At 46.6% G+C, this 12985-nt stretch overlaps 2 protein-coding genes across 6 annotated transcripts in view; one reads left to right on the plus strand and one right to left on the minus strand.

The window, feature by feature from the left end:
* Positions 1 to 541: 541 nt before the first annotated feature.
* The window catches only part of LOC310768812 (interferon-inducible GTPase 5-like), a 43855-nt gene continuing 31411 nt past the window's right edge, over positions 542 to 12985 (minus strand). The window contains exons 1-2 of one of the 4 annotated variants that reach the window (XM_083627609.1): positions 6304 to 6464; positions 542 to 2279 (exon numbers count right to left, since the gene is read on the minus strand). In XM_083627609.1, coding sequence (XP_083483735.1) covers positions 1025 to 2263 — 1239 coding nt within the window. In that variant the 5' untranslated portion in view covers positions 2264 to 2279; positions 6304 to 6464 and the 3' untranslated portion in view covers positions 542 to 1024. Of the gene's footprint in view, positions 2280 to 4611; positions 4717 to 5515; positions 5569 to 6303; positions 6465 to 12985 lie in introns of those variants that run through there. The other 3 variants (XM_083627610.1, XM_083627611.1, XM_083627608.1) reach the window with 3 other exon arrangements.
* Positions 6565 to 11934, plus strand: LOC310768906 (uncharacterized protein). 2 transcript variants are annotated; one of them, XM_083627811.1, is made up of 2 exons: positions 6565 to 6896; positions 8607 to 11934. In XM_083627811.1, the coding sequence occupies exon 2, from the start codon at positions 8612 to 8614 to the stop codon at positions 9527 to 9529; it is 918 nt and encodes a 305-aa protein (XP_083483937.1). In that variant the 5' UTR covers positions 6565 to 6896; positions 8607 to 8611; the 3' UTR covers positions 9530 to 11934. The 2 variants fall into 2 exon arrangements, with proteins under 2 accessions (XP_083483937.1, XP_083483938.1); XM_083627812.1 differs by lacking the exon at positions 6565 to 6896 and adding an exon at positions 6908 to 7152.

Here is a 12985-nt window from a genome sequence, read left to right on the forward strand (position 1 = left end):
TTAGATTGTGGTTCCTAATAAGTAGCTCCAACATGTTTTGTATGAATTCAGTTTATCAAACCAAAGCCACAATTTACTAGTCTTGCTTGTTAAGCAACACATGTACTCAGAATCGTGGTCTTAAAGTTTGTATCACTGGGTCATCAGTAGAGAGGATTTGCTTAACAAATTGGTTAAACTTCCTTGGGTTATTAGCCAAACTCAGTATTTCATTTGTCAAAGAATGCATTTTTAAAATCTGAACAAAATGTTATTGGGCTTACCTACAGCTCCAAGAAGGCTTGTGGAGAACGTGTGCCCCATCCCATTAAAATTTCTCCCAGCCTTTATTTTTTCCCCCTCCTTAGTATGGGCTGTTGCTTAAATACTGACTCTAGAAGTTAACCTGGAGATCCAATATAGCTAACGGGATTGGAGCTGGCCAGATAAAAGTTTTTTCTAGAGGGCAACAGGACCTGGGTCAGAGTTACCTATGAATGAGAAGATGCCATTTGTTTTAAATCTTCTGCTTCAAACAAAGGAACTTGAACACTCTAGATGCTTTAGGTTAGACACATTTTATTATTTCAAAAGAAAAAGGGAAAGGAAACCAAGACAGGCCTAAAGATTCAGGTTGTCACAATCTGTGGCTTGAACCACTAGTAAAAAGGGAACTGATTTGTATTCCAGTTCTTTGTTAAGTTAAGCCCTGAACGTTGCCCAAGGAGCTTCACCAGGTATAAAACAGCACAATCTTGGCTTTAGTTATAAAGTCATTAGAGTGGTAACATTAAAACAAATTAAAAAATCTTCATCCATTTTCACTAAAGGAAGCAAGCTGATTCAAAAAGGCCTCCAGTCAAATGCATATGGCTCACGTCTACATGACAAGTTTCAACCAGCTTCATTCTAGTTTAACTGCCATAGCTTTCCCCAAAGAACCTTGAGAACTGTAGGACAGAGCTCTGTTCGATTCGGTGCTGTTCCATCCATTTAGAAGCTAAGCACCCATCATGGATCACTACACGAGATCCGAATAACTTTTTCAAACATCAGACTCAAAGGCCTTGATGAGGACACGCTGAGCATCACCTGCCACCTCGTTTAGGAAGCTGTAAAGCATGTAATAGGTGGTTCCAAAGGATATCCCTCCAGCTGTCACGGAGCCAAATACAGGGATTGTGCTGGCAAAGTACTCCACCAGCATCAATGCCCCACCACCAGCTTTGGTTAACATCTTCACCACGAGGTCCCTGGAGATTTCTTTGGTCAGTGGTGACTCAATCACCTCTTTAAGCTCCTCCACATTCTTGCCAACCTTCTCAGCTAATCTGATGAGGGATTCGTCGTCTAGGCCGAAGTTCTGACGGTATTCCGAAAGAGATTTAACCAGAATAGTTATATCGCAAGCTACAGAGAGGCCTGGGATGGGCACAGCTGCTATTCCACATGAGATGGTAGCCAGCTTCCAGATTTGCTTCTGCAAGGCCTCTTTCTTCTTCTGCAAGATGGACAAAGAGATGTTTGGCAGGGCCATGAGGAAGGCATGTCTCTTGTGGCTCGGCAGCTCCTTCTCCAGCGTCTCCTCGAGCTGTATGAAGTCGTACTTGTTTAGCTCCCAGCTGGAAAGGAGGAAGACCTGGGGAGCAGCCACTCCTTGGGCCTGAAGGCACTCTTTGCAATTCTCTCGAATCTTCCTCAGTATCGCCTCCTCGTCGTAGGCTTTTGGCCGGCGCTTTTTGGTGGCCTCTAGATCTGCGTCTACCTTCGAGCGCACAAAGTAGAAGCATTTGCCCAGCCGCTGGATTTCCTGCGCCAACTGGGCATGGTTGGACTTGAAGCGCTCTGAGGCAATGAGAATAAAGAAGTCATAGCGGGAGAAGTTGACCTGTTCCAGGTAAGTGCTGGACTGGAAATCTGGAGTGCCAATTCCGGGTAGATCCCACACAGTCACGTTGGGGTGCTTGGGGTGTGAATAAGGAGTGGGCACCTTTGTGGTCTCCACAACCCCCGTGTCGGCAGATCCTTCGTCTTCATCCCCTAGGCCTCGAATGGCGTTGACAAACGAGGACTTGCCGGAGCCAGACTCTCCCGTTACTGCAATGTCCAGCCGGGCATTCTCCAAAGCCTGCAGGTTTTCCAATATTTTGGACGCTGCTTCTGCCATTCTTCCTCCTTCAAGTGCATCCTTAATCTCTTCGATGTCTTCTTCGGTGATGATATCATATTCTTCTGCATAGGCAGCGGCTTGCTTTTGGGAATCCGGTGGCGGCTGAACTGCCATAGGATCGTATCGAGGCCTGGCAGAAAGGGGGAGAGAATGCAATACATAAGGAGACATTGAACAAGTTTCACTTATTGTGGTACAATGTGTTCCACATCTGAGACATCAGCTGAGGAGATGGCATGAAACAGGGCACCTTTTTTTCATTTAGAGAACCATGCAGCCAGTTCAGCTCTGGGCTGGATATTTGGAGAAAGAGAAAAGGAGCCAGCGTTCCCTTGAATAATGTTTATGTTATAAAGAGGGCCTTATTCCATCCAAAATTTGTTATGTGAGAGGTTGTCAGGTTGGGGGAAATTAGGGCTGCCTGGCTCCGACCTCTGAAGCAAGAACCAATAGCCTGCTTCCTTTTTGTTTAGTCCACAGGTGGGGAACCAAAGGTCCTTGGGCCAAATGTGGCCCTCCAGGCCTCTCTATATGGCCCTCAGAACTCTCCTCAGGCCACACCCCTCAGCTGCCCTACATTTCCATGTTTTTGCTGGGTTTTGCCATTGAATTCTGCTAATGCTTCTTGCTTGACTGTAAGGAATGGGGCCCTCAAGCTGACTTTTGACTTCCATTTTTCCCAGGGCGAAAGAGAAGCATCACATAAAATGTTGGTGCGTAGCCAATTTAAACACTATTGCACTAGTGATAATGCCCTAAAACGACTTAGACCCCAAATGGCAGCCCTTAAATTGTGGAATCCCCTCCCTACAAGTGTGTGCCTAACACCTTCATTGTATCATTCCCGTTCAACAGTGTTTGCATCCTGAAGCAACACCTCCGGGTGTTTTAAACCGTTTCTATCATTGCATTTTAAATTGTTGCAATCCACCCTGGGACTTTATTGCAAAGGGTCAGGTGAGAAATCAAATTAATAATAATAGTAATAATGAAGAATGAGCAGAACTTTAAGTTTCCATAGGAAAACACAATGATTAAAAATGAAAAAGTTTCCCCAGAGAAAGACAGCGAGCTATGAATAACAAAATACTGTTTATACTCAAAGAACGTGGCTAAAACACTCTTTGTTCCTTGATCTTGTAACCCCCGTGTGCTAGTTATCAGTGAAACTTGCCTGAAGGGAAACACACCTTTTGGGCCTGCTCTCGCCAACCTCTGCTTCACCTCGTCTCTTGGCAGCCATCTTGGACTAGGTCTCAGGCCAGCAGGTGTTTGCTCAACAAAGCGTCAGTTTGCACCTTTATAGCCTTAGTTAAGGAGGGTCCTCTCTCTCCCTACTTCAGGCCTGACTTTCTTCACCTGAAAGTGCCACAGTATTTGGTTGACAGCGAACCAACAATTCACCCTATCCAATTTGGTTCTGGCTAGCTCCTTTTCATCCTTGCACTGTCGTCCGAAATGGCCATTCCCTCTCTTCAAAGCATCTCGGTTCCTCCTCCTCTCCTTTTTTGTTTTAAATGTGTATCCTCAAAATGCAGGCACCCGCTCACAGCCCAGCCTCTCAGCTTCATTCCCACACAGCTCTATATATGGCCTAACCACTTCCTTTTGCTGCCTAGCCCTGGATTTCCTCCCCATTCTACGTTGCAATGATACCTCCCTGCTAAATGTTTTCAGAACCAACTTAAGGGGCCTAATTCACACAAGGAGCTCTGGAGACAAGCAAGTACTCAAGAGAAATTGTTTTTTCCCCTCTCTCTTGTAACCCTAGAATTTGTGAACTGCAAGGAAGCTGTATGTTGGAAGATTTAGGGCAGAGAAAAGAGAGCACTGATTCAGGCAGTGCAGTTAAAACTATGGGCATCTGGTTGACCACGGTAAATACAAGATGCTGGACCAGAGGTGAAAAAAGCTCTTTTTGTTGAAATCCCCTCTTCTGCACAGCTGCCTTTTTCCAACTTGAGACCACTGGCCTATTTGGATTAATCCAGTGATGGCCAAACTCTGCCCTCCAGCTGTTTTGGGACAACAGCTCCCATCATCCCTAGCTAACAGGACCAGTGGTCAGGGATGATGGGAATTGTAGTCCCAAAACAGCTGGAGGGCCAAGTTTGGCCATTACTGGATTAATACTAATATTGTCTACAATGAACCGTCAGTGGCTAGCTAAGATTCGCTTCTTGTGATAAGGGAAAAGTGCAACAGAAAGTTGTTTGCATAACTCTGCAAACAAATCAGAATGAATGTCACAGTCAGTTTGCCTTAACACACACAGCACTTTGACCTTTAAGACACCCACATACAAGTGAGAGCATTTCACTTCCTCTGCCCTGTGAGACACTGCTAATTTCACAAAAGAGGGAAACCCTTTGCATTGCATTTCAGTTTTTGTTTGCTTTTAGAAAGAAAGGAAGAAAGAAAAAAACCTTGGGGGAAAATTATAGAACATTATAATCACTTACAAAATACATAGCCCTGATGCCGAAGCATAGTAATAGAATCTGGGGCAGACTTTGGTAATCTTTTGTAATTATGGTGTTCTGTCCAAGGCCAAAATTTGTTTGTGCAAGGTCAAAATCCCCCCCCATGGATTTTCTCCATTATGGATTTTCTTTTTGTGTGTGTGTGTAATAATTTCTATTAGTTTTCAATTAAGGTAAAGGGACCCCTGACCATTAGGTCCAGTCGTGGCCGACTCTGGGGTTGTGGCGCTCATCTCATCTGCGTTTCTCCGCAGACAGCTTCTGGGTCATGTGGCCAGCATGACTAAGCCGCTTCTGGCGAACCAGAGCAGCGCACGGAAACACCGTTTACCTTCCCGCCGGAGTGGTACCTATTTATCTACTTGCACTTTGATGTGCTTTCGAACTGCTAGGTTGGCAGGAGCAGGGACCGAGCAACGGGAGCTCACCCCATTGCGGGGATTCGAACCGCCGACCTTCTGATCGGCAAGCCCTAGGCTCTGTGGTTTAACCCACAGTGCCACCCGCATCCCTAGTTTTCAATTACAATAACTCAATAAAAGCCTCATTGCCCATACCAAAATATAATACCAAATTATAATACGATTAATAATGCCGATTGTTCAGATGCCAAATTATATTATTTTGTTGCCCTCCATGCTAGAATTGATGATTTACTTTAACTCTGTACTCTAAAAACTTATAAATTCCAGTGCACGCTAGTCAGAATAACAAACCCTTATACAGTACCGCAGCTGCAATTTTAACGACTTCAATTCGCATTAACACATCAAATAATTTACAGTCCTACACCAATTATGGATCTTCTCAATTTTGGTCCTCCTTGGCTAGGTGTTCTGCGCTGATAAGAGTAAGAAGTTGGTGCTGTTGCTATTAACGTTACCATTATTAAGAGCCCTGCTGCATCGGCCCAAAGTCCAACGCACTCTGCCATCCTGCATTCCAGTGTGGCTAAGCAGACACGCACAGCAGGAAGGCGAGAGCTCTTTACTTCCTAGTCAATACCTGGCGGCATATACTGCACCTGACGCTGGAGGTTCCCTATGACTAATAGCAACGCATCTGTTGTCCTGCGCTCTTGTTTTTGAGCGCCGTATCCTGAGCCACTTCCTGCTTCTTAAGTACCTCCAAGGGAGCAACAGTTTCCAAATATTTTAAGCCAAGGCAGCAACACTTTCCAAACATTTTAAGCCAAGGCAGCAACACTTTCCAAACATTTTAAGCCAAGGGCCACCTACTGAAACGACATTGGCCCCCGCTCCGAAAAAGCACAAAACAGAAACGGAAAAGTCCACTAAGGTGTCAGAGCCGGATCTTCGCTTCCCCCAGGATCCAGATGAATGGGAGGCTGGTTTTCCGAGTCAAGTGTTTGCGCCGCCGATCCACATTTTCTTTCCAACCCCTCCCGCTGTCTCCCGTCCTTTTGCAGGCGGGACTCAAGCTGTCCTCCCGCGACCTCAGTGGCAGATTCCCAGCGATCCACCGGTGGGGAGGCGGGGTGGGCGAAGGGATCTCTTGATCTTGCCGAGCAAGCCGCTTTGAGGGGAACCTCCCTTTCCCTGCAATCTGAATTGCTCGCCATCTGAACTCAGCTCTGGCTAAACTTTGGCCAGCCGCCCCCAGCTCCTCTCCAATCCCCATCCACCCCGCCAGCCCCCCCACCCCGCATACCTTTCAAGGCAAATCCGTGGCGATCCAGACGTTCAGCAGAGTGACCTAGGAAAGAATGTGGAGCAGATCGTTTGGAGTGGGGGGCGCTGAGGGGGTTTCCCGAGGGGCGGCCGTTTTGTTTTGCGCGCGCGGCGGCTCCAGAAGCGCCCTGATTTCCCGGTGCATCGACTTTCGGTTTCCAAGCTGCTTATTGTTCCTTGCTGCCTCCTGGTGGAAGGAACGAGTTCGGACCGAAACAGAATCGCTATTATTTTTAAGCGGGGGGGGGATAGGGGTGAAATTACCGTAAAATTTGCTGTGTGGTGCTCATCCAAAAGTGCGTGCGAAGTGTGCGGCGGGGGAGAAAATATATTTGTTTATAAATGGCACGATCGCGTCAATCGGGGAGAACACTAAAACGCTTTTTTTCTTTATTTCCCCTGAACCGAATAAGGGGAAAACCGACTTTAGGACCCATTCGTTGCGCGCCGTTAGAGGCAGCGCCGTGCGCCAAGGTGGAGTCACGTGCATTGCAGGAACCCGAAACTGAGAAGTTAACAGACTAGGATTGTTGTCATTGAAGGAGAGGACGGAGAAACGGCGGCGTGCGATATGCAAGTACTTCAGTCACAGAGGAGGCAGGTGTAATTTTTCATAGGGGATTTTTATGTCTTCCCCAGATCGCATTCCACACGGAAGTGCAGGTGACTCTCTGCCGCTTATCCGGATTGCAGTCAGGTTTGTAACGTTAAGGACGCAGTGGTTCGTCTGGCAAGAACCAGAGGAAGATTTATTGATAGGACATGTGCAAGATAGAAACCGAAATCTGCAACTGGAGCAGTTCTCTTCTGGGAAACAGTTTGGCTTATTGTAATAATAACAATTTTTAATTTATTTATACCTCGCTCATCTGGCTGGGTTTCCCCAGCCACTCTGGGGGGCCTGCGGAAAGCCATCTAATCCAGATTTTAATTTTATCCTGAGTTGTTTTTAAGAGGTGGTTTAATTATTGTTTGATTTTATATCAATGTTTATATTTGATGTTAGCCACCCTGAGCCCAGTCTTGGCCGGAGAGGGCGGGATACAAATAAAAGTTGATTATTATTATTATTATTATTATTATTATTATTACAGCACATAAAAAATGCAACACATTAGACATTAAAAACTTCCCTAAACAGGGCTACCTTCAGATAGTTGTTTGTTTCCTTGGCATCTGAAGGGAGAGTGTTCCACAGGGTGGGCGCCACCACCAAGAAGGCCTTCTGCCTGGTTCCCTGTAACCTCACTTCTCGAAGTGAGGGAACCGCCAGAAGGCCCTCGGAACTGGATCTCAGTGTCCGGGCTGAACGATGGGGGTGGAGACACTCCTTCAGGTATTCTGGGCCGAGGCTGTTTAGGGCTTTAAACGTCAGCACCAACACTTTGAATCGTGCTTGGAAACGTATACCGGGAGCCAATGTAGGTGTTTCAAGACCTTATATGGTCTCGGTGGCCACTCCCAGACACCCATCTAGCTGCCGCATTCTGTCACAGTCTAGCTAGCCTTCTCCTCCATTAATTTTCCTGATCCGCTTTTAAAGCCATCTAAGTTGGTGAGCATCGCTTCCTTCCCGTGGGAGGGAGTTCTGTAGCTTAACTAGGTTCTGTATGAAGAAGTGCTTGTTTTATCTGCTCTGAGGGTTTCCTAATAAGAATTAAGTATCCACGCCCACTGTTGTGCATGGCAGGATCTAGAATGAATCTGGACTGAAAGCATTTTGGAGATGAACATGAATGGATTGAGGAAAAACTATTTTTTTGTGGCACTAGCGGGTCAGTGTGTGCAAACACCTTGAGGCTGCAATCCCACCCTCACCGTCTTGCGTAAGAAAGTATCAGGAATGTCACACCTAAGGCAATGGGACATACATGCCTGCATGCCTCCCTTTTCTAGGACCATTGCAAAATCTGTTGAGTTTTGCACTGGAGGATAAAAGGGGGTGCACACAGCAAAGTTTTCAGTTAGATGATGCAAGCATGCATACGTTCCATCAATATGCTCTTTATTTTCTCTCTCACACACACAGGTGGGAAAGCCTCTTTTTAGATGATGGGTGGCACCAGCTGTAATAATAGATTATTGTATTTTAATATTCTGTTAGAAGCCGCCCGGAGTGGCTGGGGAAACCTAACCAGATGGGCGGGGTAAAAATAATAAATTATTATTATTATTATTATTATTATTATTATTATTATTATTATTTTATTTTGAATTGTGGAAACAAAAACCGCCAATGAATTCCACCCCCCAGCACTGATGATATTTCCCTTCTTTTTAAAGGAAACATGGCCTCTGTCCTCAGCACTGTCTTGCAATGGGCTCTCAGCATCGTCATCCCTTGGTTTACAGCTCAGCTCTGGAGATTCATGAACAAACTGCTGACCGCCGTGGTCGTGGTGGCGCTTGCTGTTCTCCTCTCCACGATGTGGCTAGCCGTGAACAAAGCGGATTATTCCCCCATGGGCACGGACCACGAGGTTGCTGTGACAGCCAAGCAATTGTGGAAGCCCACCAGTGTCCTCAATATCATGAAGGATGCCCTGTTGTACGTGGCTAACCTGCTGCCCTCTTACGAACCACTGACAGCTGAGAATCTCCTAAGGCACCGCGATCGACTAGATGGTGTCAACTACATACTCCAAGCCTGTTTCAACAAGGCCATTGATACCTTTCTCCAGGAGCCCTGGTCTGTGCAGCAAAATGCCCAGCTGGTTATCCAGTGCGACGGACCCCCCATAGAGTTTCGGTCCGGCAAGGGGGACTGCCAGATTTCTGTATATGTCCTATACAAGCAGATCCAGTGTGATATCAAAGAGCGGACGGCCGAAATGTACCTTGCGAGGCTGGCCATTCGCAAGGAGCCGCTGAGCGTCGGAGACCTGCTGAGAGTGAGGCAGAGCTTGCGCTCCTGGGGGGTTCTTCCCGAGGAACTAGGCCACTGCTTGGAGTTTGCAGTGGAAGAGTTTGCCAAGGAGCCGTTTTGCGTCCAGGACAATGCCCACATGGTTGTAGACTGCGGCGGGCAGGTGCTGAACTTTGCCTCTGGCGAAGGGGAAAATAAGATCAATATCTACGACGTACGGGGAGGCCTCATTCACTACCGGATCAGGATCTCAGGTTCCTGGACCAGCATCGTGCGGTTCTTTCATGGGAACAAAGATCACGCGCAAACACATGCAAGGAAGCCTCTGCAGCTAGAGTGAGATGAGAGCTACGGAAGGAGCTCGCCTCTTCTCGCCTCTAAAAAGACTGGTTCACAGTTTCCCCAAAACATGAGAGAGGCAGAACATGTGCACATTTTTGCAAACAGCCCCCCCCCCCAATTAAATGCGTTTTGTATGTTGTTTTCACAAACTCATGGATTTTTATGCATGCTCAGCCATACCTTTATGCATTTTTGAACACGATTTGAGTTGGGGAAACTGCATTGATAAAATTCTGGTAATCACTGATTTTGAAGAATAGCTTCCTTTTGATCCATGGGCTGATAGGAAACTTTTCCAACCCAAGAGCCATATTTTCTCACAGGGAACCTTTCTGGTTGGGGACACACCCCTCCGGAGATGGGTGATGCAAACAGATTAGGAAGACTAGGTAGCAATTGAGCCCCCATTGCTTTTGTTCATTTCTTTATTATTTACAACATGTATACAATACTCTAGCCAAAAAGCGCCCAGAGCAACTGATATGATCTGGCTTTCAATCCAAAATACACAACACACAAGGAAAAGGGGTGGGGATGGAGGAGGAAGCATGCCAGGACACTAGTTCTTAAAGTCCTTTTAAGGACCTGTTGGGAAGGAACTGGAAACTGTTCGGTAGGCCTGATGCGACTGGCTACTGCTCCTGATGGTGGACCAATCACAGCTAGTCTTTGAGCAGAGGCAGTGACACAGTCCTCCTGTGCTGCTTCCCCTCTGCTCTGACACTGTGAAGCAGCCTTGACCCTCATCCATTCGTTGCTAAAGCATCACTTCATAATATGGCATGGAACAACCTTTAAAAGTCTGGGAGAAGAGCCATAGCTCAAATGGCAGAACATCTGATTTGCACGCAGAAGGTCCCAGGTTCAACCCCCCACAGGTAGGCTGGGAGAGACCCCTGCCTGAAACCCTGAAGAGCAGCTGCCAGTCAGTGTAGACAATACTGAGGTAGGTGGGCCAACGATCTGATTCGGTATAGGGGAGTTTTTACCACCGATGTGTGGCTGGTCCCTTCAGGTGATAGTCTTCACCAGCTGCAGCCAACCCATGCTTGCCCGTCTTCTTACACCCGGTCCATGGGATGACATTCCCTCTCATCTTATTATTCCTGGAAGTATTGCCCTTGTAGAACTCATCAGGAAGGTGGATGGGGACAAAACCAGGGTTAGCTGCCTGTCATTGGCTCTGGCGCCACCTACTGTTTGTCTCCCTGTCTTCCTCCCTACCAGACACCACTGCTTCCCATGCTCCCCAACGCCACCAAATCTCCCCCTGCCCAGTTTACACATCATCGGGACGCCTGCTTCGTGCCCCGACCCAGCACAGTATACAGAGGGGAAGAGGGAGGAAGAGAAAGAAGAGGAAAACCAGCACAGGAGAGCGGTGGTCTATTGCGCCTCCTTCTTTAGTGCTGGTGTTGGACTCTGTAACCGACCACGATGCATCCATTGGTGGAGAAGTAAACATAGGAGTTGACCTTAGCGGCTGGTATGGGCGTGGACTGGAGGAAGGGCTTGGCTTGAAGTTGTCAGGCTGTGATGGGGCCCGGTGCCCCAGGTCTTGGCTGTTTTGAATTACAGCTGTCCTCGTTTTATTTACATCTGCTTTATCTTGTCCTCTCATCCCACGCATTGTGGTTCCCTCTGGGATGCTGTAGCTTGCTGAGCCGGTAGCAGGAGCGCAGCAGATTGTAGAAGTTCCTCCCAACCTCCTAATCCAAAAAGGAGCCTCTTCTGCGTTCTGCCTAATTCTGGCCAGAAGACTCACTTGGGGGTCCTTCTGGGTTTCTGTCTTGGGCGTCTCTCTATAGCGGCACTTGCTATAGGCTTTCAGACTGGGTGGCGTAGCTGTAGTTGCAGCCTGGTCTGTGGCCTTGTTGATGCTGTGCCGGGCAGCCATTGATGCTGTGTTTTCTTCAGGAACATCCAGGAGCTTGGGTGTCCCTGAAAAGGTGTGATGGCTGCCTTTCGAGTATTGCAACTGGGCTGTTGTGTGACCTGCCACAGGAGTCATGGAAGAGGATGTAGCTGGAAAGAGAAATCAGACTTTGGTCACCTTCTCAGTGTCTTGTGCTTTTGAACTATAGACCTATTGTATGGAAGTTGGCAGCAGGACAGTGAAAATGGATTCTATGTGCCCTAATGGTGGCCGAGAGACTGATACGGGTGAATTGGAAGAATGGAAATACATTTCCCCTTAATCAATGGCTTGACAACATTAGCAACATAGGAACAGACAGCTTTCAGACACAGGCTTTCCTTGGATAAATACAATGAATGAGTTTACAGTGGCGAGTGAGAAATCATTTAATTAAAATTGTATTAATTTGGTATCAATGTATAATCATTTGTGAAAATTGGGTTGTAATTTGGAAAATCAATAAAAATAATTGACAAAAAATGGAATGAGTTCTCACAGAATATACTAGGTTATTGACAATTATGTGGGGTTTTTTTTGGGGGGGGGGTTATTGTTCTTATTTGGATTTTATATATTGTGATCTTTTTTGTGAACCGCCCTGAGACCTCCAGGTATAGGGTGGTATATAAATTCATTCATTCATTCAATAAATATTAGGACAATAGGAATATGCACAACTGTATATTAATGTATGATAATGCAACAGTATTTTTTTCATTTTCACTCACTTTTTTCTTTCTTTTTTCTCAATCTATGTCTTTTTGTAAATGAAGTTAACATTATTGTTGTTGTTTGTTGTTGTTGTTGTTGTTATTTCTCCTCCAAGGAGCTCAAGGTTATCTCCCGCTTGGACTACTGCAATGCGCTCTACGTGGGGCTACTTTTGAAGGTGACTCGGAAACTACAACTAATCCAGAATGCGGCAGCTAGACTGGTGACTGGGGGCGGCCGCCGAGACCACATAACACCGGTCTTGAAAGACCTACATTGGCTCCCAGTACGTTTCTGAGCACAATTCAAAGTGCTGGTGTTGACCTTTAGAGCCCTAAACGGCCTCGGCCCAGTATACCTGAAGGAGCGTCTCCATCCCCATCGTTCTGCCCGGACACTGAGGTCCAGCACCGAGGGCCTTCTGGCGGTTCCCTCATTGCGAGAAGCAAAGCTACAGGGAACCAGGCAGAGGGCCTTCTCGGTAGTGGCGCCTGCCCTGTGGAACGCCCTCCCATCAGATGTCAAAGCGATAAATAACTACCTGACATTCAGAAGACATCTTAAGGCAGCCCTGTTCAGGGAAGTTTTTAATCTGTGATATTTTAGTGTATTTTTGGTTTCTATGGAAGCCGCCCAGAGTGGCTGGGGAAACCCAGCCAGATGGGCAGGGTACAAATAATAAATTATTATTATTATTATTATTATTATTATTATTATTATTATTATTATTATACATAGCTCTCTCCCTCTCCATATTATCTTCACAACAACCCTTTGAGGTAGCTCAGGCTGAGAAGTGGTGACTGGCCTAAGGTCAGGGAGCGT

This window comes from Podarcis filfolensis, assembly GCF_964270895.1.
Source record: "Podarcis filfolensis genome assembly, chromosome: 8".
NCBI classification, from domain to species: domain Eukaryota; kingdom Metazoa; phylum Chordata; class Lepidosauria; order Squamata; family Lacertidae; genus Podarcis; species Podarcis filfolensis.

Excerpts from the sequence above, each read along its gene's own strand:
- LOC310768906 (XM_083627811.1), top strand. The coding sequence starts at position 8,612 with ATGGCCTCTGTCCTCAGCACTGTCTTGCAATGGGCTCTCAGCATCGTC.